The following is a 22,896-nucleotide window of genomic DNA, read 5'->3' on the forward strand; positions in this document are numbered from 1 at the left end:
GGAGGAGTCGAGTTCCTCAATCGCTGTCCACCGCCCAAGTTGCAGACTCTCCACCTGCATTTCTCGGTTGTCAGCACAGAGACACACTTAGTCGATTTGATGATGCTCCTTCACAATATTGTCTTCACGCATTTTCTTGATTCTAGAATCTAGATACTTCGATGGCTTCGAAAACTCGGAAAGGGGGATCGTCAGCACACCACGCCGTGCTAGAGTACCCAACGAATGATGACTTGCTTAGGCGTTTCGGGAATTTCACATCATCAGACAGCGAGTGTAGGATGTTTCCTCTAGTGCTACCCCTCAGTGGCTAAGGAAGTATCCTTAGACAGTTTGATTCAGAGCTAGCTATGACCATACCTTCCAAATACAACGTGCTCGTTATCCTGCTCATATTTTTCAAGCCGTGCTCCCTATACGTACCTGTCATGCTATGATTAATAGTATTTCTCTCATTCGCGAAACGAAGTCGTCTGCACTTGTTGTATTCGCTTCATATAAGTTCTATGTTACGACAAATTGCCTCTAGCAAGGGCAGGTATGTGTATATGCATGCGTGCCCGGTTGCGGGCCGCCACTTTCCTTCACATGGTGCGGGCGCTGCGCATCTGTCTGTCCGTCAATTTTTGTATATCTCGTATAATTTCGTCGTTTCATTTTTGCTTTTGAGACCCTGGCACCCTGCCTGATGTTTGTTGTACTCTTACACTTGCCCTGAGTGGCTCCACAAAGTAGGTGGATAGATGGATGCTGCCATCCACCCTGCTCATTTGTCAAGTCCATACACTAGTCCTCCCAAGAGTAGGCCATGTTATCCCAAAGCATGCCACTTTGTCCGTGAGAGCGACATGTCGTGGTTCTCATTTTCTTTCCCAGGGGGGATGTGTCCAAAATCTCGCCTAATTTCGTCATGCCACAAATGCGCCCTCCCAATATTTCACTAATTTGATTTGGTTGTTCCACTCGTATCGCCGGGATACCTTAATTCACCGAATCCTCTGCCCTGCCCTGCAACCGCAGATAGAGATCCAGCCTCTCATGACACGTATGGCTGCGGTGCCTCAATCGTTACAGGCCAACTGATCGAGACTAGATCAATAGCCTTCGCCTTGGTAGCCCTTCGTGCTGCGCCGTACGACGCGGTTGTTGCCTCTGGCTCCAGCTCCTTGCACGGCTCCTCCTCCGAGCACATTGCCAAGGATGTCGAGAGCTTGGTCCAAAACATCATTTATGTCGTCGCCGCCGGCGCCTCCCTCCTGATTCCCGCCGCGCTGACCATTTCCTTGGCCATTGCCTCCGGCATTGGTGTTTCCTCGGCCTTGCCCGTTGGCGTTTCCGTTGCCATTTCCTCGGCCTTGCCCGTTACCATTTCCGTTGGCGTTTCCATTTCCATTTCCTCGGCCTTGCCCGTTGCCTTGTCCATTGCGATTGCTACCACCTTGATTCTGGTTGTTCTGATTGGCATTGTCGGCACCAGCAATCACAGCTTCGACATCGGCAGCTTGCACACCGCACTCTTGGGCAATAGTATCGATGATCGCACCGTCAAGTGCTCCTGCCCCGGCATTGGCCGCAGCAACATTCTCAGTCGCGTTAGCTACAGCGGCAGCTTCAATGTCGGTAGCATTCGCCGCAATTTCAGCAGAGGCTGTTTGAGAGGCGGCAGCCTCATCGCTAGCTGTGGCCGTGGCAGTAGCTGTGGCCGATGCTGCTGCATTGTTAGCAGCCTCTTCGTTGGCAGTGGCTTCCTCAGTCGCAGCTGTGGTATCTTCTGCTGCAAATCTAGCGACCCCCTCAGTAGCTGCTGCAGTAGCTGTGGCAGATACTGCTGCATTATTGGCAGCATTGTCGGTGGCTGTGGCATCTGCAACAATGTCGGTGGCTGTGGCATCTGCAGCATTGTTGGTGGCTGTGGCATCTGCAGCATTGTTGGTGGCTGTGGCATCTGCGGTATTGGCAGCCTCGTTGTCGGCGGCAGCGGTAGCAGTAGCATTTGCCGCTGTCGCGGCAGCAAGATTGGCAGCGTCCAAAGCGGCAGCATCCTTGAGAGCGTTGTCTGCGGCTTTAACAGCAGCAGCTATACATTGTTGTTGCGTTTGAGCAACGTTGGCGTTCCCCTGACCAGCGGCAGTGGCGTTGGCTTCAGCTGCTGCTAATTGGACAGCCTCAGCGGCGAGAGCAGTAGCATCCAAAGTCTGAGTTGCTGCTGCTGCTGCAGTCTCTGTTGCGGTTTCGGTAGCAGCGTCAGTGGCGGCCTCGGCTGCTGCAGTCTCAGTAGCGGTTTCGGTAGCAGCATCAGTGGCGGCCTCGGCTGCTGCAGCCTCAGTAGCGGTTTCGATAGCAGCATCAGTGGCGGTCTCGGCTGCTGCAGCCTCATTGGCAACGGACACAGTTTCTGATGCAGTTCCAAGGGCTGCAGTTGCCCCACCGACACCCACGCCTGCTCCGACATTCTGGCCAACTGTCATGACCTGGCCGTTGATAATCACAACAGCTGGGGCTGGGTTTCGGGCTTCAAGCTCAGCATTGCGTTTCTTTGCATCTGGCGATGGGATCGGAATGACATATGCCGACACTGCAGGTAAAATAAAGGCAGCCGTCAATGCCAGCGATTGAATACTTGAGACAGCATGGTATTGAGCGAAAACGCTCGGCAACAAAAGGAGGGAAGAAATGATGCTGTAAAAGAGGAGCCGGCCCATGATTGGTGTAGTGTCTCTCGACAACTAGAAGTGAATGACAACCCGTGTCTATTTGGGATGAATCCTAAAAAAGAGGAAACAATGAAAGATAAAATAGGCGAGATGAGAAGGGAGTGAGGCAGGACCGGCCTGTTGCTAGGAACAAAAAACAAAGATAGGAAGGAGGCTATCCAAGAAGTTAGTGAAGCCGTGGAGGAGAATGATTTCCCTTTAGCGAGGGAACGGGGAATCTTAATATAAGAAAGGGACTTGGCCAGAACCTACCGATGGCATGATTGCGACCTCCTTACATCAGATGTGTCGAGACAGTTAACGAACGAGATGGGTGACACAAGTACCACTTTTCTCTCACGTTTGCACCATGAAGCTGTTGAGCTGCGCCCCCAGCCCAGGTTCTGGGTTTGGGAGCGACATGGAATCAAAGTAGAATTTTACCAAGCTCAGATCCTCTTACCCACAGCAGTTCACACTGCAACGTGGTTTCAATGCTCTAGCAAGCAGCTCCGTGTTGAAGACCAGTAAAGTTTCGGTCAAGGAAGCTCAGGCCTAGGCCTTCTGGACCAGTTTGGGAGAGGCCAGGCTCGTTGGCGGCCTACGTCAATGCTTGTTGATCTGTCGAATGAGCGTTTGGCTGAGGGGAATGTGGATATCCATTACTCCGTCCACATCGAAAGCACAATATGGAAATCAGATATTGACCGGGAAAGAGAGCATCCGTAGCTAATGAAACTCGCAAGGAAGGTGGCGAGGCTGTTGATGTTCCAGGTTGAGGGCTTTCGAGTCTCCCAGTGTTTGATACATCCCAATTGGGCCAAGGCTCCATGATGACGTGGTCTTGGCGGTTGCTTAAGACTTTTCATGGTGGCCTTGGCATCAGAGCTTCTTCAGCCTTCTGGGGCCCTTGGGTTCGAGGAATTGTAATTAAATGTAGTCGATCCTGTTTTGAGGGGTCATCACTTCTATGGGTATCATTCAATATTCTGTCAATGCGTTGTTGGTACATGATATGTTGGCACATTAGTCCGGCTGCTCATGGTGTCAATCTCCTCCCAACCTCCTGCCAGCGCCTCGGCCGCTCCAACCACTCGAGAAGCCGCTTGTCCAACCCCCTGTCTGTTGCTGAGGTATATTCTGTCCAGCTCTGAAGGTCGACCCATATGCTTTGTGAGCAAAGGAACTCCTATCCGCCCCAAAATACCGCTTGATAGCACCTGGGGTTTGGATATAGTTCCGTCCTCCCTGGAATGTTGGGTACAGGCGGGTGAGGAATTCATACAGATGAGCTGCAATGATACCCATACCCTGGTACATCGCTGCCGCAAAGCCGTTCATGACCAGGGTCAGCAGAAGCATAGCCCATGGAAGTAGCTCGACGGGAATTTGAAGGACGATAAAATGCGCCTTCTTGCCACGGTTGTCTTGGGCATAAGTGTACATAAATGCTAACATGAGTGCAGAAGTGAAGATATAGCCACTTAGGAGAACTCCTGAGGTCAACTGAGGTCCAAATTAGTTGAAGCTTTCGACTGATTGGAAATAGACCAAAGATTGATAAGTGAGTAGTCATGAAGAGATGTAGGAAGCCACAACCGCGAAACGCAAATTGATGTGTCACGAAAGCTTTTCTCAATAGAGCTCCCACCATGCCTGCACCGCACACAGTCCCGATTGATATTATGCGAATGATGGATCTGTATGTGCCACAGGGGTACTCTCCCTCGTTTCCAGGAACCGCTTCAGCTAGAAAAAGGCTGGGCGGGCAGATATGCGAGGTGCGGTGTATGATAAGATGGAAGACGGGGAGAGAGGCAGGACTATAAAGGAAGAGGAAGGCGGTAGCACGTCGTATCTTACTTACCCAAATGATGGTTCCCACAAACCAGACATAGGTGAAGAAATCTCCAGGTTGGCCGAACCGGGGTGAATTCAGTTCCAATCCAGAGGCATATGTATACACTGGACATGATTAGTTGGCAGCAAGATTGCGCGGCTGTCCTTGAGCTTACTCAAATACAGATCAATGACAAAGGAGAAATCTGGCCCTGTCAAGAGGAAGGCGGAAAGCAGACGCCACAGCTCTGGAGGGAATGTGAATGCGAGGGAGTTTTGATAGTAAATACGTCCGAAGCCCAGAAGACCTCCATAAACAAGAGCAGATTCTACAAACATTGCGGCCACAATCGTTCTATGAAGAAATGTTTAGTCAGAATGATCAAAATAAAACCTTTTGTGTAGCACTAACCGGGTCACAGGAGGAGCACTCCAGAATCTGTCCATGATGACTGGCACACCCTGAGGGTCCTCCAGATGCCGAAAAGTCCAGTTGATGCAGTCAGTAGTAGGTGACTGAGGATGAACAATGAAGAAGAGGAAGAGTGAACAGAGAACACTGTGGCGGTTCATCAAAGAGAACAAAGAACTGACCTCTGCCAAGCCTTTGATGGGACTAACTGCTTTGGGTATAGATTGGGATGAAATTCGAGAAGCTCCGCACGGAGGCTTCGCCAGTCAAACAACTTTTTTCTACCACGCATCCTCGCTCCAAGATATTCATATTAATGTACAGGTCAGCTTTGAAATCCCTTGTTTTGCATATCAGGGGCTAGGTATCGGTTACTGTATCTTGTACCCCAACTACTGGTATCCCTGGCCCGAGTTTGGGCCTTTGTCCAGCGCCACCAGCCACATTCAGCTTCTGGCGATAGGACATCGCCAACATGGGCAAGGTCGAGGAACTCGACTATAGCATCAAACCAGAGAATGTCACCCCTCAAATTCCGACATCTGAGTGGCCTCTGCTGCTGAAGAACTATGACAAGCGTGAGTAGTCAACGTGCATGCGGGACCTGTTGATCAATGTACTAATGCGCGTGGAATAGTCCTCGTGAGAACCGGTCATTTCACTCCCATTCCATGTGGATGCACCCCTTTGAAGCGCGATTTGAAATCGTACATCTCTTCAGGTGTAATCAACCTCGACAAGCCCTCCAATCCTTCCAGCCACGAAGTTGTAGCATGGGTGAAGCGGATATTGCGCGTGGAAAAGACCGGTCACAGCGGAACTCTCGACCCGAAAGTTACTGGATGCCTCATTGTCTGCATAGACAGAGCAACTCGACTGGTGAAATCTCAGCAAGGAGCTGGAAAGGAATACGTATGTGTCATCCGTCTGCACGATAAATTACCCGGCGGTGAGGCACAATTTGCTAGGGCTCTGGAGACGTTGACTGGTGCTCTCTTTCAACGACCTCCATTGATCTCAGCGGTTAAGCGACAGCTGCGTATCCGAACCATTCATGAGATCAAGCTCTACGAATTCGACAACGATCGCCACCTGGGCGTCTTCTGGGTGAGCTGTGAAGCAGGGACGTACATCAGAACTCTCTGCGTTCATTTGGGACTTCTACTCGGTGTTGGAGCACATATGCAAGAACTTCGGAGAGTACGGAGTGGAGCGATGGATGAGAGCGATGGCATGGTCACGCTACATGATGTGCTGGATGCACAGTGGACACATGACAACAACAGAGACGAAACCTACCTACGAAAGGTCATTTCTCCCCTTGAGAGTCTCCTTACCACCTACAAGAGGATTGTCGTCAAGGACAGTGCTGTCAATGCAGTATGCTACGGTGCCAAATTGATGATTCCCGGCTTACTGCGATTTGACGCTGGTATTGAGGTCCATGAAGAGGTTGTCCTCATGACCACCAAAGGCGAGGCCATTGCTCTTGGTATTGCGCAGATGTCCACAGTGGAGTTGTCAACGTGTGACCATGGAGTTGTTGCCAAGGTCAAGAGATGTATCATGGAGAGAGACCTGTATCCTCGCAGATGGGGTATGGGGCCCGTCGCTCTGGAGAAGAAGAAGATGAAGTCGGATGGAAAGCTTGATGTAAGTGGTCGACATATCATATTGTACATCTCATCAATCAACACTAACATGCCCACAGAAATATGGCCGTCCCAACGAAGCCACCCCAGCTAAGTGGACAGCCGAGTATACTGACTATAACGCCCCTGATGGCACGGCCGCTGCCCCAGTCAAAGAAACGACCTCCAAATCCGACGTTCTCACCGCCCCACCAGTGGCTCCCAACGGCGAAACCGCAGACTCGATGTCACTGGACGGTGACACAGAGATGTTGCCGCGGAAGACCAACGGGGCCGAGAAGGAAAAGGACAAGAAGCGCAAGAAGCACGATGGCGAAACTCCCGAGGAGCGCGCGGAGCGGAAACGAAGGAAAAAGGAGAAGAAAGAAAAGAAAGAAAAGAGGAAGTCCAGGGGCTCCGCGGCCGCCGACGATAGTGACGACAGCGACTGACGTACCAGAGGATTAGGAAGAATTTCATCTTTTGGTCTGTCGTTTCGCTCCGGCCTCCAGGCACAGTAGTGGCGGTGGGAAAAGCAAATCTTTCAACGCTCTCATATCGTTAGCGTACGACGCATCGCTTTCTCTCCTCTTCAACGCATCTTCCGGGCGTGTTCTCCATCTTGTTCAGGAGATCGGGTTCGACTGTAACGGGGAGGGGGCCAAACCGGCGTTTTCTTGTTCAAGTATGTATCTACATGTTCGTTCGTGGGCCGTACGGAACTATGCTTATCCTTGTCCTTCCTTGTCCTTCGTCTATCCTGCAAGCTCACCTCCGGGTGGGGGGGGGGGGAATCTGCATACCTCTTCTTCACGGAATCAAGAGGAAAGCGGGCAGATGCGGACAGACAAACCTTGCTATTGAGAATGCATGTATGGACGTATGGACGGATGGACGGATTGAGTGCGATGGGTGTTAAGGGGGAGCGATTAGGATGAGATATGATGGCTGGTCAGCTGGCGTAGCTCGAAATTAAGGAGAGTTGAAATGCAACCAATGCAGATGAAAATGGCAGAATCGAATCGTCCAAGGTCTTTTCCGTCAATCCATCTTCGTTCGACCATGAGGCATCATGAGACATGTCCCTCTATCGTCATCTTATCGGATAGAAGCAGCACATGACTTGATGTAATGACCTCAGCACTGAGAACGAGGCAATTGAATCCTCTGAGAAAACGAGAAGGGATGTGATGTGTGATCTTTCCGTAGAATTGTGGAAATCACGAACCTTTGGATGACGCACAGCCTCCATCCGACTCGATCCATCTACCGTGTCTGCCCTAATTAACTCGTAAGGTACTCGGCCAAGACTGGTATTGCGCAGCGGTAATTTCGTGTTTCTGGCGGCTTGTTGGGAGCGGATACAAGTAAATACCACAATTGGGGTTAGGGTTAATATAATATACATACTATTTATCCTAGAACGGCATGAACCTCCACTTCACTGGTAGATGCAAGGGGATTCATCTCATCGCGATGCGAGCGTTCCAAATATCTACAGTACCTCCAGGAAAGGGGGCATCTAGACGAAGTGTGGAGTCTGACTATACACGCGCGGTCTGCAGTGGGTAAGCGATCGAACCAGTTGATTCCATGGATGAATTCAAATCCCTGAAATGAAACCCCACTGGGAAGGGAGTTCGGCAAGACGGAGTCCTGCTCATCTTGGCGTGTCTGTTGGAGCTTCAGGGAGCGAAGTCTGAGGCGGATGCAAGGCAGGGCAAAGCAAGAGTCATCTTCATTGTGATGACTGGCAGGACAGGCAGCAGCCAAGATGGGGGAGGGCAATTGCTGTTCCAAGACGGGTTATGACGTGGAATTCTGTCACGAATTGAAGCAGGTCTAAGGGAAGCTGGAACGACATATCATTTGTGAACGGGCTAAAATTAGCAAATCCCGTGATTCTGGGAGGCATCGCACGGTCGCGTCAGGGAACGAGGGCATCACTGTCATGGAAATCTCATCAATTTTAGTAGTGCTGTGCTGTTGCTTTTTGGTAAAAGTTGGACTCGATGGAATAAGATAACAATAGAGCAAAAAGCGAAAACCTGTCCTGGGTGACCACTTCTTTCCCTCCCCAAAACCGTACTCGAATGAAAATAGGGAGAGCATAGAAGTGAAAATAACCTTTCTAGATCCTCCACAAGAAAAGAGGGCGAGGGAGGTAAACCCTCAAGAAAGTATATATGCTTGAAGAAGAACTGGAGGTTTTCCAGAATATGAGGTCTTTTTGAAATGATTTGATATCAAAACAGCATCCCCTTTGATTGTAGTTACAGGTTTGATCTGAAGTCTTCTGGAGGTGCGTTGGAGCAGGTTTGTCTTGGGCCTTGAATTACCGTCAAGAGTCAAGGTAAAGAGATCCAAATTAAGTGTTTGACGATGGCCTCGTGCTGGCAAAATAATGCTTGTATGCTAGGTAGACCACCCGTGGTTCGGGTTGTTACAGGATGCGTGTTTATCTCCAATAAAAGACGAAATTTGAACACGCTTAAGAAGACGTGAAAAGCGATCGATGAAGAACTCAGAAATCTGCGAATGACTGATGCGGTCCGAAGGGATTCCAACGAATGTCAGTCTCTGCATGGTGACCAAGCCAAGTCAGAGGAAAACTCCCGATCCCATGTTTAGTGTTCCGATCGATAGACATGTTCATGGCGTCAATGCTGTCAAAGTGAACTGGAAGTCTGCGGACGAGGGAAATCGAATAATCACTGGTGTCTTGCTCTCTGTCAGAAAAGGAATTCGTTCATCACTTCGTGAAAGTCGTACTCGTGGTTGGTGGCACGAGTTGATTCAGATGCTTTCGCTTGATGCGCGGGCCCAAAATGGCGACGCAATGGAACTAGAGGAACAAGATGTCCTCCGCCAGAGAGGATCAATAGCCCTCCTCGCCGGCTTTACACACCTTGATCTCTCGGCCCCATTCTGATTTGAGAACTTGTGAAGCAGTGATTCGGCGACCAGGATTAGGATCGAGGATCGAATAGATAACATTTCGGCAACGGGCCTAATGTCCAGTTAGCTTGAGACCACGGCATATTGAATGCAGAAAAACTTACCCTGTGCAAGGTCTCAATGGGTGCATAACCGTCTTCATCTCTACGGCCCTCAAGATAGCGTTCGTAGAACTCATCTTCATCCTTACGGGCAACTCTCCATAGGTGACGGCCGGTGCGCATTGCCATGTAAATTACACCGCAAGCCCAAACATCGACCGCTCTTGGGTCAAATTCACCACCGGCATACTCTTCTGGAGCGATATAAGGAGCGCTGCCACAAAGTCCGGCGGTCATATGTGCTTCCTTTTCCCAAGCCATTCGGAAGCATTCTCCGTTTCCGAAGTCGGTAATTTTCAGAGCACCATGTGTGGTTAGAAGAAGATTTTCGGGTTTTAAATCGCGATGTGCCACACCCATTTCGTGCATGTATTCGACACCACGCATTAATTGCTTAAAAAGACAATCTGCTTCGGCGACCTGCAGGGTGCCGGCAGCAAGAACTAGGGTGTACAGATCACCACCGGCACAATATTCCATAACCTCACAATAATCGCCCTTGGAATCTTGCAGGAGGTCCAGAGTGTGGATAATATTAGGATGGCGAAGCGAGGATGAGATGCAAAACTCAGAAGTGAGGCGTTTTTGGTACTTCTTGGACGTTTCCTGGGGGCGACGGCGAAATTCTTTAACAGCATAGAGCAATTCTCCACCAGCAGTGGTGGGATCGGGTTTGTGAGAGATGCGAACAATGCCAAAGGCACCACGACCGACAATCTCTTGACATTTCCCGTATTTTTCAACCAGGTTTGCGCTCGCATTTGGGCCGCCGGCCTTCTTTTCCAAAGGCAGAGAGTCCTTCTCCGAGCGGAGCTGGTCGACCCATGAAGACATAAGTGACAGCTGCTGCTCACCACCATCCAGGTCTTTTTTCTTGCCTCCACCGAGCATATCTCGGAGCATGTCCGTGAGCTTTTCCTGGCGTTTGGCGGATTTGAGGTAATGGGCATGAGAACCGTTGTCGAGGATCTCGAACCTCTTGTGGGCGACGGCGGTAGAATCCGGGGTGGTGTCACCCTTCTTCTCTTTGGAAACGCTCATCTTCTTGCCGTCTTTCTTCTCGTCATAGGATGAATCCCTGATGGGGGCAGGTCTGGCTGAGCCATTGGCATGGCTGTTCTCCCAGCGATCGGGCGAGATGTCTTTGCTGTGTGACTCTGCTTTTGCAGTATCAATGTCTTTTTGCTCGGTTCTTGAGAACATGCGGGTGAGGCGGTGCGTCATCTTGGGCTTTTTGACTGCAGGGGGTGTATAGTGACCTGCGGAGTGTGACGCGGCGGCCACGGCACTACCGTTGACAGTGAGGTGGGCCGTGTCCTCCGCCAAACGTGTTATTGAACTTGCATCATCCTGCGAGACTGGAGAGTGGACGAGAGAAGGAGAAGTTGGATGCGAGAGGTTTAAAGACGATGATGTTAGATTCATGTGAATGGCGGAAGGAGGTGGGGGGTGGTGTTGGGCAGGGTGCCCTATCTCTCGGCGATTAGTGGCGGTAGATAAGGATGGAGTGTGATGAAATGATGTGATTTAAGCGGGCGATCTGACGTCTAAAAAGATCTAACTCAGGAAGCGGTCCTTCTTGTTGTTTCTGGAAGATGTATTTCTGGAATTTGAATGTTGCGCGCAAAGAATGGTGATTTGGGTGATTTGGGTGATAGGAAATGAGGATGGTGGCGAGTGAAGGAGAGCCAGAGCCAGAGTCAAGGGCAAAATCGAGGAAATGAAAATTGGTCGGGACAGGAGGTGCAATGCCTCTCGGCTTGATGATCTTATGATGAAATGGTGAACGGGTAGGCCCCAAGTCCAGGAGTGGGTGGCACTGACTGGTTCTGAATTCTCGACGTTAGGGCTCAGATCGGTCAGGGATTTGAGTTGGACAAGCGTTGGCGCGCACCGTCAGGGTACGAGGGCCTTGGTATGGAGGATGGAGCGTGCAGTCTGTAATCGTCGCTAGCTGGTAGGCGGTTAGGGATCAGATCAGTTCTCACTTCTCACTTCTCGTGCGCCAGACTCGGGTATGGAGTCTGTGGCTGTGTGAACGGACTGCCTGCGCAATCAAGAGATGGGACTGACTGTTCGCGGGGCGATTTAGGACCGAGGGCGGGGTTCAAATGTCCGCTGACCAATACTCTCCCTCAGTCTTGGCAGGCAGGTGCGCTCCAATTCCTGGTCTTTGTAATGAGGATTGCAGGACTTTTTCTGTTTTCTTCTGGCGGCACGCTGGGGCAATGGAGGGTCAGAATTTTGTGTGAATTCAAAATATTGTTGAAGGTTGCGGGAAGAGGTTGACGGAATGGAAGGGGAGCGGGAGAATTTGATGTTGGCCAACAATCCCACAAGGCCGGGGCTCAGCGTTGTCAGACCAAGTGAATGGTGAGGTAAATTACGAGCTGCTGTATCATCAAGAACGAATTGACTTCCGGGACCCACGGTCGCCGCACCCCAAAATTTGAGAAATATAATTTTTTCCAGGGAGAAAAAAGGGCCTGGATGTGTGTTGTGGGCGCAGTCGAAGACGTGTTTGCTCTGGCAGTGCGGAATAAGCAGGCGTTGGATTTGTATTTTGGTTGTGGCTTTGGGCCTACGTTTACTTGCAGTGCCCACCAACCAAGGGCAGTTTAGGCGGCTGATCGATCAACTTGTGCCCTGTAAGGAGTAACTAGGCTTCTAGGGACCTCCTGCAAAATCTGGCAAGTCTGGTCTCGTAAGTTTGGCTAGTCGGAGAGGGCAGGAGGCGCCACAAGTGCCTGGTTCGGGTTAAGGACCGTCAAGCTGCGGATGGCATTTCGGGGGTGAATAAATGGGCCGCGTCGGATCTGAGCAAAAGGCAGGGAGTGTACGCCGTACTGTACTGGTACAGTATGTAATTCTGTAATAGCGAGTACTATTGCACTGCGTACAGTCCGCAGCAACAAGAACAGAGCACAGGCATGACAAGATACAGCATGCTAGCATGTACGGAGCATGGTGGTTGGAGTTGAGAGAGCAACCAAGGGAGTCGAGATTTATCTATCAACAGTGATACCACTATGGTTAATTGCCCCCTTCGGCTGCATCTTCACCTGTCCCAGAGCACTCTTAAGAAATAGTCAGTCACTACTAACGAAGCAGACAAGCGTGGTGGTGGATCAACAGCGTGGAGCACATTTCGATCGAGTAACTGAATGCCGTAACTCGAAAGGTTGAAGGATACCTTTGCTCAGTACTGACCAGTCCAGCACTGTCCACCTCCACTATCCAGGCCGGAACTCCACCAACACCAATACCAACACCACCACCAACACCAATACCAACACCACCACCAACACCAATACAGACACGAACACCAATACCAACACCAACACCAATAACCACGCCACACAGCGCACAAACCCTGCCATCAAAATCCCCCATCCCCATTCTCATTCTCATTTCCATTTCCATTGCCATTGCCGGCCTCCGTCTTGAGAATCAAGTTCCAGTCACTTGCGTTCCGAGGCAACATGGTGAATGCTGACTGGCTCGGTGGCTAGTCTGCAGCATGCATATGTATTCCATCTCTGCAGTTCCCCCGATGCACGACTTGCACGACTCTTTTGTGGTTCTGACCTGCAGGCATGCATCATAGCGCATGCCTCCTCACTCGCCACAACCTATACCACGCGAGACATGTACGAAATAGCTTCTCGAAATTGGTAGCACCTCCTTTTGGGATATTATTCTGCCTGCTCCCCCCAATAGCAGCTCGAATGGCTTCTCTTGGAGTCCTAGCAGCCCAGGTACAACGCTCATGGTATCAAATGCACGCAGCTGGCGCTGGCGCTCTTGCCCCTGCTCGTGCTCGTGCTCGTGCTTCTGCTCATGCGCGTGCTCGCCTAAGGAACAATTGGGTGTCTGTACGCGGTGAACCATTCTTGTCTTGAGTCTTGTCTTCTGGTGCTTTGCCGGTTGGTCTCATGTCATCCCATCCATTAGTGGCTCCCTGGGAGGCTCTCCTGAGCGAATGGCCCGAGCACTCCATCCGAATAATTCTCGACTCATCGTCTCGTCGCTACACCGCTCGAACGCCGGCGTATCGACCCTCTTCCAAGCCAAGACCTGACCTGTAAGCTGCGCTGTGGATTGGGCCGCTGTATGCGCTGGCCTTCTTCCCCATTCTTGTGTCCTGCCATGCCATGCCATGCCTTGCCACTGCTTTCCCAATTTCCCGCCGTCCTAGACATGTGCACTCACCTTCGCTACAGAGTGTTCGGCGCCGTCTCTCGACGATGACTATTTTCCTGTCTCACCAGACTACTCGTTGATAGACATTCACTGCTCCGCGCCATCCATCACAAACAAGGAAGTGGCGGAATCAAGCTTTCCATGATGCTTGGTCTCAAGCAAGCATCTGCTCATCCACCGTCGTCTCGCCTTTCGGCTCCTTCAGAGTCGCACAGCTTCCAAAAGCCAAATCTAGCCCGCGAGACAGATGAACCCTGGTCGCTTGGTCTCTGTTTTGAGGGAGTAGCCGCCTCCGCATTTCAGACGGAATGGATAGCATCTCGGTCAATGGGGTAAACTCTCATCGACTTTGATTGGGTTACTCTAGTCAACCGGCTCTGCAGTCAGAGTAGAGGCTGCCCGGCTCCAGATGCGTTTACCAAGGCTTGCTCGGCAGAAGTATTGCGTATTCATCTGCGGGAGCTTTTCTTGGATTTCCAATACGACTAGGGCGTGTTCGTTCCGAGTCCGGCCCAAACCATCTCAAAAATTGTCCTCCATACAAGGTGGGCATCGTGCTGGCTGTATCCGTGTAAGATAGGGCTTATCATCCTTGTCCCATTGATTTGGACTCTTCCACCGCTGACACCGACTCCTGCATCTCGCTCAATATATTCTCCTGGCTACTGAAATATATCCAATCGTTCACCCACGAGTCGACCGACTCTTGACCTTCAGATCGTAACCAGCCTGGATCATCAGATGCTGCAGCTCTGGATGCCGGCTATCCAATCTGTGGCTCAATCAGATTAGAACGAAGAAGTCCTAGGATACGCGAAACATGCAATGCATGCCTTTGTAGTCTCGCACTTTGCAGCTTGACATCAACATTAAAGCATGTGAAATCTAACATATCATCGCCTCTCTAATGATGCCACTTTCCGCTTATTCCTTGGTTCCTGGTAGGCCAGGGGAAATGATGGATCGGATGTGTTGGACAGCCAAGAACGACACCCAGCCCTGTCCATGATGATGATAATCCTGATCTGTGACTTGAGTCGAAGCATCTACGCAAGCGCCTTCTCCGTTTTCAATTCTAGTTTCCATTCTCTCTGTATGCGGGATTTTTGGTATTCGTCCTCTAGCGATTCAGCAATCCTGCATGCCGACAAAGGGGTCCTTCATACTGTGGGCTAGGAGCATGCTGCCGGCGTCCAATTTAAATTGCATCCGCCCTGCATGATGCATGTCTCTATTCCAACAACAACAGTACAGGCCGTTAGCTATCGGAACCGTGTCAATACACAGTGATGAGTTGTTGCTGCTCGTTCAGAATCCATTGTTTCTGTACCGTCGGTAATCTCCTGCTTCACTTCTACAGGCGTCGCCAACGATAAGACTGGATCTGGCAGACCTTCATCAATTTCATTTGCTTCGCTGTTATGGAGCTTCTCAGATTGTGAATGAAATCCGTGATAATTTGGGCACGGCACTCATGCAGCACGTCGACACCGACATTTTGACGTGTTTGTGGGCAAAGGCGTTGTTCCTGCCACATGTAAGTCCCGGGTTGATCACCATTCAGACACCAAAACCAGACTCGAATAATATGGAAATCAGCAGTAAGCAATCCTTGGACAAACGACAGGCCAGATTGAACAGTGCACCTTGGATGTGGTGAAAGGACGCGTTCTGGGAGTGTACCAAAGCGAAGATGCCATAGCGAGCTCTCCAACAAGACGAACATTAGGTGTCCGGTAGAACTCTTGACCACAACAATATCCCTCTCTTGCTGTTTGACCAACGTCGGCCTCATACCCTGTTCAGTTGGTATAGCAGGTAGATGACTTTAGTGAGTAGTGTGTTGACGTCGTGGTGAATATAGTCTTAACAAATACTTTCTACCATGGGTAGGTTTTCCAAGCTCACAACATTAATATCTTCTACAATGTCGACCTCATCCTTATGTCCCCAGCCAGTGTCAATTGCATTGTCGACGTCGACATCGGATTGACTGAGCACCCCTGTGGACTCTAGCTCTAGCATGATATAGATACCCTCCAGCTTAATCAGATTGTCCTTTTGCTGTGTGAATAGCGGCCCACATTGATGACGATTCTAGGTCTATTATCTACAGACGGACTGATAGGATTAACCATGATTTTACTATTGAATAGTGATGAATAGATGTCGCCGACCGGATGAAAATATGTGAGGTAGAAATCGATGAGGTACTGTTACTATCGCCCACTGGGGAGGTGTATATGGATCCACGTGATCGATCTCCCGATACTGCTTACGTCATTATCAACGAATCCTGGGCATTGCGCTTGTCCAAGCCGCGTGGCGGTGCACTCTCTTGGCGAGTGTCTGGAGCCGTAGAGTGCAGGACTCTCCTCCCTGCCTCTCCATCGTCAACAGCGTCGTTGAGAGAGGCCCAGAGATCAACGAGTCCCCTCAAGAATTCAACGATCGCATTGAAACTGCATATACACTCTACTTCGACCAACAAAATGTCGTGGGCCGGCTTCAAGAAGAACGTCAACCGCGCAACGACGCAGGTGATGATGAAGACGGGTAACCAGTCCTCACTCGGTCTGGTTCCGCAGCCTGGCTAACTTGGAATCAATAGGGCATGTGGAGAGGACGAACGACCGCGACTACGAAGTGGAGGAGAGGTGGGTCTTTCTTCAGCAGCTTATGAATTACTGTCTCACTGTTGCGCAGGCGATATAGGACGATGGAATCGGCAGCGAATCGACTGCAGAAGGAAGCGAAGGGATATCTCGACAGTCTGAGAGGTGGGCAAGATTCCATTTTGAAGTGAGATCGGTATCAGGCTGACCACATCCTACAGCCATGACCGCTTCACAAATGAGAATAGCGGAGACAATCGACGCATTCTACGGGGACGCTGGTACAAGAGATGGAGTGTCTAGATCGTATAAGCAGGCCGTCGAAGATTTAGACGCCGAAACAATCAAAGCTCTTGACGGACCGTACCGGTAGGCACGCCTCGAGCTCGTTGGAACATAATGGAGAGCCAGAAATGCTGACATTCTCATTTCAACAGAGCTACCGTTCTCGAACCGATCTCCCGCTTCTGCGCATACTTCCCCGACATCAACGAATGCATCAAGAAACGCAACAACAAACTCCTTGATTATGACTCCATGCGATCCAAGGTGAAGAAATTGGTGGAAAAGCCGGACAAAGATGTGACGAAACTTCCCCGAGCAGAACGCGAAGCTGAAATGGCAAAACAAGCATACGAACAGCTCAACGAGCAACTCTTTACCGAACTGCCTCAGCTCATTGATCTCCGTGTCCCTTACCTCGACCCATCTTTTGAAGCTCTCGTCAAGATCCAGCTGAGATTTTGTGCTGAAGCTTACAGCCGAATGGCACAGGTTCAACAGTATCTCGATGCAGACACCAGAGAGCAGTACGCTCGCGGCGATCTGGACAATCGGGTTGAGCAGGTTCTCTCCGAGATTCGAGATCTAACCATTGCCGGCACGGTTTAGTGTGAAAGCCATGTCAACACGGATCAAGAACCTCTTTGAACTGTCTTCAACCCCAAGTAAATCACAAACAAATGACAACAACGCAACAACATATTGCAAACGACAATTGCACACAGACAATTCATAGCGACTGTCGCACAAAACATGGCTTTCTAATGGCTTGACATGGGTAGACGAAGGCGATGTTGGGACGGAGTGGCAAATCCGGGAGCGGACCCTTCTCCAGTTTCTTATAATGGGACGGCATAAGGGCATAGCGTTGGCGTTTTTACTGCCAGGTGGAGCAGAGATGGGGAGAGGACGGGCAAGACAGACAGGCGGAGCGCTTTCTCTCGCTTCAAGTTCTCCCAGCCGTTGTGTCAACCTATATGAGACCAGTGCTGCCCGACCTGAGTAGAATAAAACTTAACCAAGTCTTGAGGTTTTTGTCCTGTCCTCAGAGGGATGTTTAGCTTGGGTTCCACTCGGTTCGACTCGGTGCAGAATTCAATTGAGACAGGAAAAGTCTGCACATGCGCTTGAGGACAGAATTTTGCATTTTGCATTTTGACTTTTTATTTTTATTTTATTTCGTTCTTTCCTTGTGACCCGATCATACCTCCTGAAGGAGAGCATCCGCCGATTTTGTCCCAGCAATGAATAGCGCACAGCACGCAAAGTCGCCAACACCGCTTCCAGAAGCTATCATGTATGCATGTGTGTATGTACCGAACCAAGCCAACAGAACTGTCCGCTTTCACTTCCCTGTGTGTGGTATCCACATCGGGTCTCTAGATAGCACCCAACTCTTTCAGTTTGGAAATCATACCGTCTACATCCTCGACTTTGCCACCGCCCTGTCTCACGGGTGGTTCCTCGACTTTTACAGTTTTCAGCCTGTGTGCACCCTCCACGCCGTAGTCAGTCAGTGTCTTCTTCTCCAGCTTCTTCTTCTTAGCCTTCATAATGTTTGGTAGGCTGGCGTAGCGAGGCTCGTTCAACCGTAGATCTGTGGTGATGATCATCGGAAGTTTGGCCTTGAGGGTCTCGACGCCGCCGTCGACTTCGCGCTCGACCGTGACGTGCTGGTCCTTGATCTCGACTTTACTGGCCTGCGTCGCCTGCGGCCAGTTGAGTAGGCCCGCGAGCATCTGACCGGTCTGGCCCGCGTCGTCGTCGATGGCCTGCTTGCCAAGGATGATCAGGTTGGAGTTCTCCTTCACGGCGATCGCCTTCAGCAGCTTCGCCACCCCGAGCGGCTCCAGCGCCTTGTCTTCCGGTACGTCGACGTGGATTGACCGGTCCGCCCCCATGGCCATCGCCGTGCGTAGTGTGTCGGCGCATTTTGCCGGGCCCGCGCTCACGGCCAGGATCTCCTCTACCGGCTGCTTGCGTTCGCGTAACCGCACAGCTTCTTCGATGGATAGTTCGTCGAAGGGGTTGAGTGAGTGCTTCACGTTGGCTGTCTCAATCCCACTGCGGTCAGACTTGACTCGTGGCTTGACCTGTAGCGTTGAACTCGGGTTAGTGTGGATGTCTTGACATTCTTGAGGAAGCATTTGACCGGGACAGTCCCCATCATGTAGCGTAAACGGGAGGAAATGGTGGGACGCACAGCATAGTCAATCACCCTCTTCACAGGGACAAGAATCCTCAACTTCGATGACATCGTGCACTCGAGGGAGGTTCGCCTTTGTTGGGACCCACCGCTGCACCTCGTTGCGTTTATTGGATGTTTCCCGCAACGATCAGGATAATATCAGCTCCCTTGGAGATTGTAGAGACAGTCACAACTCCAGAAAATAGCTGGGAGCAAAGAAGCAGTCAAAGACACCAGGATCAATCCATGAAAAAGATCTTCGAGAAACAATCGAAGCCCGCGATCGGGGATGCTTTGCTAGGGTCGAGCTGCCAGCTCCGGGGCAAGCCGCGGGCATGTTCTCCTCGTAGCCTCGGGCCATTGCCCACCAAACAGCAGGCAAAGGCGGCGCTTTCCCGGCGTTGCTTTCGCCCTGCACTTGAGCCCCTCGAATAACCGAACCTTGCTTCTCTAACATGTGTTCTGCACGTGACTCAACGACTCGATAGTCATGTGATTTGCTATCTTAATCTTGGCACGCCAAGCCCACAGACAAGTCGCACTGGCAGGGCTTTGCACCCGCAGGCTTAGGAAAGGACTGAATTTCTACGGACTTGTCAACCACACCCAAGTTTCCCTCAAACCATCGCCGTCGCTCGACACGCATTCAAGATGCCGGTACGTCCTTGGTCTTCTCAATCCCTCTTCTCGGTGTCTACAGGAAAGCAAAGCGATTCTCGACTGTGGTCTCCACAGTCCAGGTCAAGGATCAGACCTGATGCAAGTTGAAAAATAATCGATCCACGAATTGACGCTTTATTTCGTGGGACATGGAGATTGCTGGATGAATCGAATGTATGAGGCATTGGCTTGACTGACATTTTCCCCCCATAAACAGAGTCACAAAACATTCCGCACGAAGCAGAAACTCGCGAAGGCGCAGAAGCAGAACCGACCTATCCCTCAGTGGATCCGACTGAGGACTGGAAATACCATCAGGTCAGCAACTATCACATTTCCCCCCCTTCTTTGAAGACCCCATCATCGTCACATCTTCCTTTGGTTTTGGCTTGTCCGTAGACTGTTGATTTTGCAAAAGAGGTGGATTGAAAGATGGGGTAGAAAGCGCCGAGCTGTGAGGGCTGGTCGCCAGGGCGGCGATCTATCTCACGGACCTACGAGGGATTGTTGGCATTTAGGGATACAAGTTTAGGATGTCTATGCTGCTTCTCTGCCTGCTTGGTCTTCTATTCAATCATTTTACCACCACCACCACCACCACCACCACCATTTCCTTCTTGGTAATGGCAACACACTAACATGTTCCACTTATACAGATACAATGCCAAGCGGAGACATTGGCGCAAGACCAGAATCGGCATCTAGATGACTCGCACAACACCACTGTCTTGTTCGCCCATAGTCCTTTTCTTCCAACAGCAAAGAATCTCTACCATGGTCAATTTTCCTTGATGGAGGGAGGTGGTTGAGTTGGATGACGATGTAGACGGTCAGATGCAGGATGGTCTGTATCTCGGACGGTACCTTGATGACCAGACCGAAACGCAAAGAAATATGAAAGCATTGCACGGGGTTTTCTCTCTGGCGAACGAACGAAGGGGCGAGGCTGAATAGCTTCTGTGAACTGCCGAACGTTTCGTTCTGCTCCCAGCCGGGCATGAAATAGGGGATGGAATCAACTCGGTGCTACGGAACATTGATGATCACCCAGTTCTTACAAATGAAATCACATATTCTACATCCATGATTTTTCTGACAGTAGTGCTATTGTGTTGCTGATGCATAGGGTGCAATCTGGCCTGGATGACGAATAATGTACGATACATGATTCGATATGGCACGTGCTTTTGGATTGTATTATCCGGTTGCTGTTGTCTATGGAATATGGTTTCCGAAGCAGTTGGAGCTCGATGGGTCATAACAGTTTGGGCTACAAAGTATCTATTGCAGACGGAGCTGAATTTCTGCATGAATCATGTGATATCCCTGCGTTACCATGTATGTCATCATGAGTAAAACATGAAGTTTGCGACGAGTCGTGGTTAGCAAAGTCCTAGGAAGGAAGCCAAAGTCGTCATCATGCCAGATACCATTCCAGTAGACAGTCGTCACAACCTCCCAACAACGCCTCCCGATGAGCTGTGCAAAGAGTTGATCATATGAGACTGAAACATTCATCGGCTGTAGCAAAATTAATAATGATGTTGTTAGGTAAACGCTGATCGTATGACTTACTCCTCAGCCCACTCATTCTCACGGCGGATTTGATCTTCCTCCTCAGGGGTGAAGTCATTTTGGATGTTAAAGGTCTTGCGGATCTCTTCTGGAGACTTGCCCTTGATCATGTTTGCGACGGTCTTGCAACCGACATCGAGGAGGGCTTTAATATCGAGATAATTGGCAGCCAGGATGATTTCGAAAAGCATTTCTTGGTCGACTTGCATGAACTTTTGGTCCCATTCTTCAATGTCGGTGGTCTTCTTGCGGGAGTCGGAGTCATCCTCGTTGGTGGAGGGAGGATCGTGCTTATGATGGGTGCACCATTCAATGACCTTCTTCAGGACAGCGGCATTGACATTTGGGATGGGGATTGCCTCATCCATGGCTTCTTCTCCAAGGTCGCTAACCATGTTCTTGATGAGAATTGACCGCTCTGCAACTTCGCGTTCTAGTCCGACCATTAGTAAACCAAATCTCAGGAGCGGGGAAGGGGAGGGAGGGAATGACACTCACCAACGACAATGTCTTCGCCATCAGAGCTCTGTAATGTAAGGTTGGATTTGGACATCTTGACAGTATGGACCCTTTGTGCTAGAGGTGCGAGATAGTACGAGGTATTGAGGGAGGGATCGGTCAGTGGATCAGTTGATCAAGGATGAGAAGGTTCGATGGCAGGATACGGATTGATGGTGGGAAGGAAGAGGAGTGCGAAAGTAAGAACGTAGAGACGAAATAGAGGTAGGAGGTGCTGGCACGCGCGGAGGAGTGCGTCGGTTGTATAGGCAGCGTCTTGAGTCTTGATGAGCGCGAGGTGAAGGAGCATGTGCTGCTTGAAACCCTGGGCAGGTTGAATCTGAAGAAGGCACTGTCATCGACTACACCTGATTTGGCAGGTTTCCCGGCGTCAGCCTTCTGCCACCTTTTGGTTGGCTGCTGCCTTCTCTTCACTATTGTAGCCGTGAAGAACAACTGGGATAATGATGCAGAGGATCCACTTACAGAGTCTGCTTAGGCTGTCAGTAACAGTCGGGGCTCTGTTCAGACTTTGTTGGTGATAAGATGAATCCGTGAGAGAAGAAAGGGTCTGTTGAAATCGCGACCACAGGAATGAGGCAAGTGTCGATGGGTAGCCTCAACTTGTAATAGAATGTCTTTAATCTAAGAGAGCTTCGAGTTCCCCTCGTTCCGGCCATCTACCTACCTAAGCAGATACTAACGGTCCTTGTATCAAATTTGATTGTCAGCCTTTCTTCGCCGCGAACAGTGAAGGCAGGACGACGAACACGTGATAGGGATTTAGCATGATGTCATAGAGAAGTCAAGGGAAGGTGGTGGCGAGGCTGGGAGGTTGAAGCGTGAAAGTCTAAATTGTTTGAGTTGCGGGAAGAACGTGCGCGTATCAACGGAATAAATCTCACATTTCCCTCCTGCAAGCACTTGATTCATTGTCCAAGCTGCGTCTACTGACTCGGTAGCGGAAGCACATTTTGAGTGTCCTCCTCTAGTCCTCATTGCTTCTTCCATTTGCTGTATCGTCCGCACTCCTTACTCCACCTCGTCCCAGATCCTACCCCGACTGAATCTTTACGGATACGCGTTTGCGTATCGTGTTGCGACGCGCTGAGCCTCCCCCATTCGATCCTCCATTCTGTGACTTGGAGTATTCACACGACAAGTGATAATGAGTTTGACCAATATCCTCCTGCCTTCCTCTAGGACAATGAAAGACCACAAACAATATCCTGCACGGTGAC

At 50.4% G+C, this 22,896-nt stretch overlaps 6 protein-coding genes across 6 annotated transcripts; 2 read left to right on the forward strand and 4 right to left on the reverse strand.

Annotated features, from left to right (window-relative positions):
* Positions 1-3,740: 3,740 nt before the first annotated feature.
* Positions 3,741-4,979, reverse strand: A1O9_01894 (uncharacterized protein; the record flags this gene model as incomplete). Its single annotated transcript, XM_013407470.1, has 4 exons — positions 3,741-4,199; positions 4,561-4,658; positions 4,709-4,887; positions 4,945-4,979. 4 exons carry the CDS (start codon positions 4,977-4,979, stop codon positions 3,741-3,743), a joined length of 771 nt encoding a protein of 256 aa, XP_013262924.1.
* Positions 4,980-5,419: 440 nt separating this feature from the next.
* A1O9_01895 (centromere/microtubule-binding protein cbf5) lies at positions 5,420-7,027 on the forward strand (the record flags this gene model as incomplete). The annotated part of the gene is made up of 3 exons (XM_013407471.1): positions 5,420-5,522; positions 5,582-6,597; positions 6,656-7,027. 3 exons carry the CDS (start codon positions 5,420-5,422, stop codon positions 7,025-7,027), a joined length of 1,491 nt encoding a protein of 496 aa, XP_013262925.1.
* A 2,426-nt stretch (positions 7,028-9,453) lies between these two features.
* On the reverse strand, positions 9,454-10,858 carry A1O9_01896 (HAL protein kinase; the record flags this gene model as incomplete). Its single annotated transcript, XM_013407472.1, has 2 exons — positions 9,454-9,585; positions 9,638-10,858. 2 exons carry the CDS (start codon positions 10,856-10,858, stop codon positions 9,454-9,456), a joined length of 1,353 nt encoding a protein of 450 aa, XP_013262926.1.
* Positions 10,859-16,329: 5,471 nt separating this feature from the next.
* A1O9_01897 (protein hob3) lies at positions 16,330-17,343 on the forward strand (the record flags this gene model as incomplete). The annotated part of the gene is made up of 5 exons (XM_013407473.1): positions 16,330-16,393; positions 16,449-16,494; positions 16,544-16,617; positions 16,674-16,821; positions 16,890-17,343. The coding sequence occupies 5 exons, from the start codon at positions 16,330-16,332 to the stop codon at positions 17,341-17,343; spliced, it is 786 nt and encodes a 261-aa protein (XP_013262927.1).
* A 770-nt stretch (positions 17,344-18,113) lies between these two features.
* A1O9_01898 (electron transfer flavoprotein beta subunit) lies at positions 18,114-18,991 on the reverse strand (the record flags this gene model as incomplete). Its single annotated transcript, XM_013407474.1, has 2 exons — positions 18,114-18,827; positions 18,938-18,991. The coding sequence occupies 2 exons, from the start codon at positions 18,989-18,991 to the stop codon at positions 18,114-18,116; spliced, it is 768 nt and encodes a 255-aa protein (XP_013262928.1).
* Positions 18,992-21,153: 2,162 nt separating this feature from the next.
* A1O9_01899 (E3 ubiquitin ligase complex SCF subunit sconC) lies at positions 21,154-21,710 on the reverse strand (the record flags this gene model as incomplete). Its single annotated transcript, XM_013407475.1, has 2 exons — positions 21,154-21,590; positions 21,656-21,710. The coding sequence occupies 2 exons, from the start codon at positions 21,708-21,710 to the stop codon at positions 21,154-21,156; spliced, it is 492 nt and encodes a 163-aa protein (XP_013262929.1).
* Between the last annotated feature and the right edge of the window lie 1,186 nt (positions 21,711-22,896).

Source organism: Exophiala aquamarina (assembly GCF_000709125.1).
Source record: "Exophiala aquamarina CBS 119918 chromosome Unknown aczIA-supercont1.2, whole genome shotgun sequence".
NCBI classification, from domain to species: domain Eukaryota; kingdom Fungi; phylum Ascomycota; class Eurotiomycetes; order Chaetothyriales; family Herpotrichiellaceae; genus Exophiala; species Exophiala aquamarina.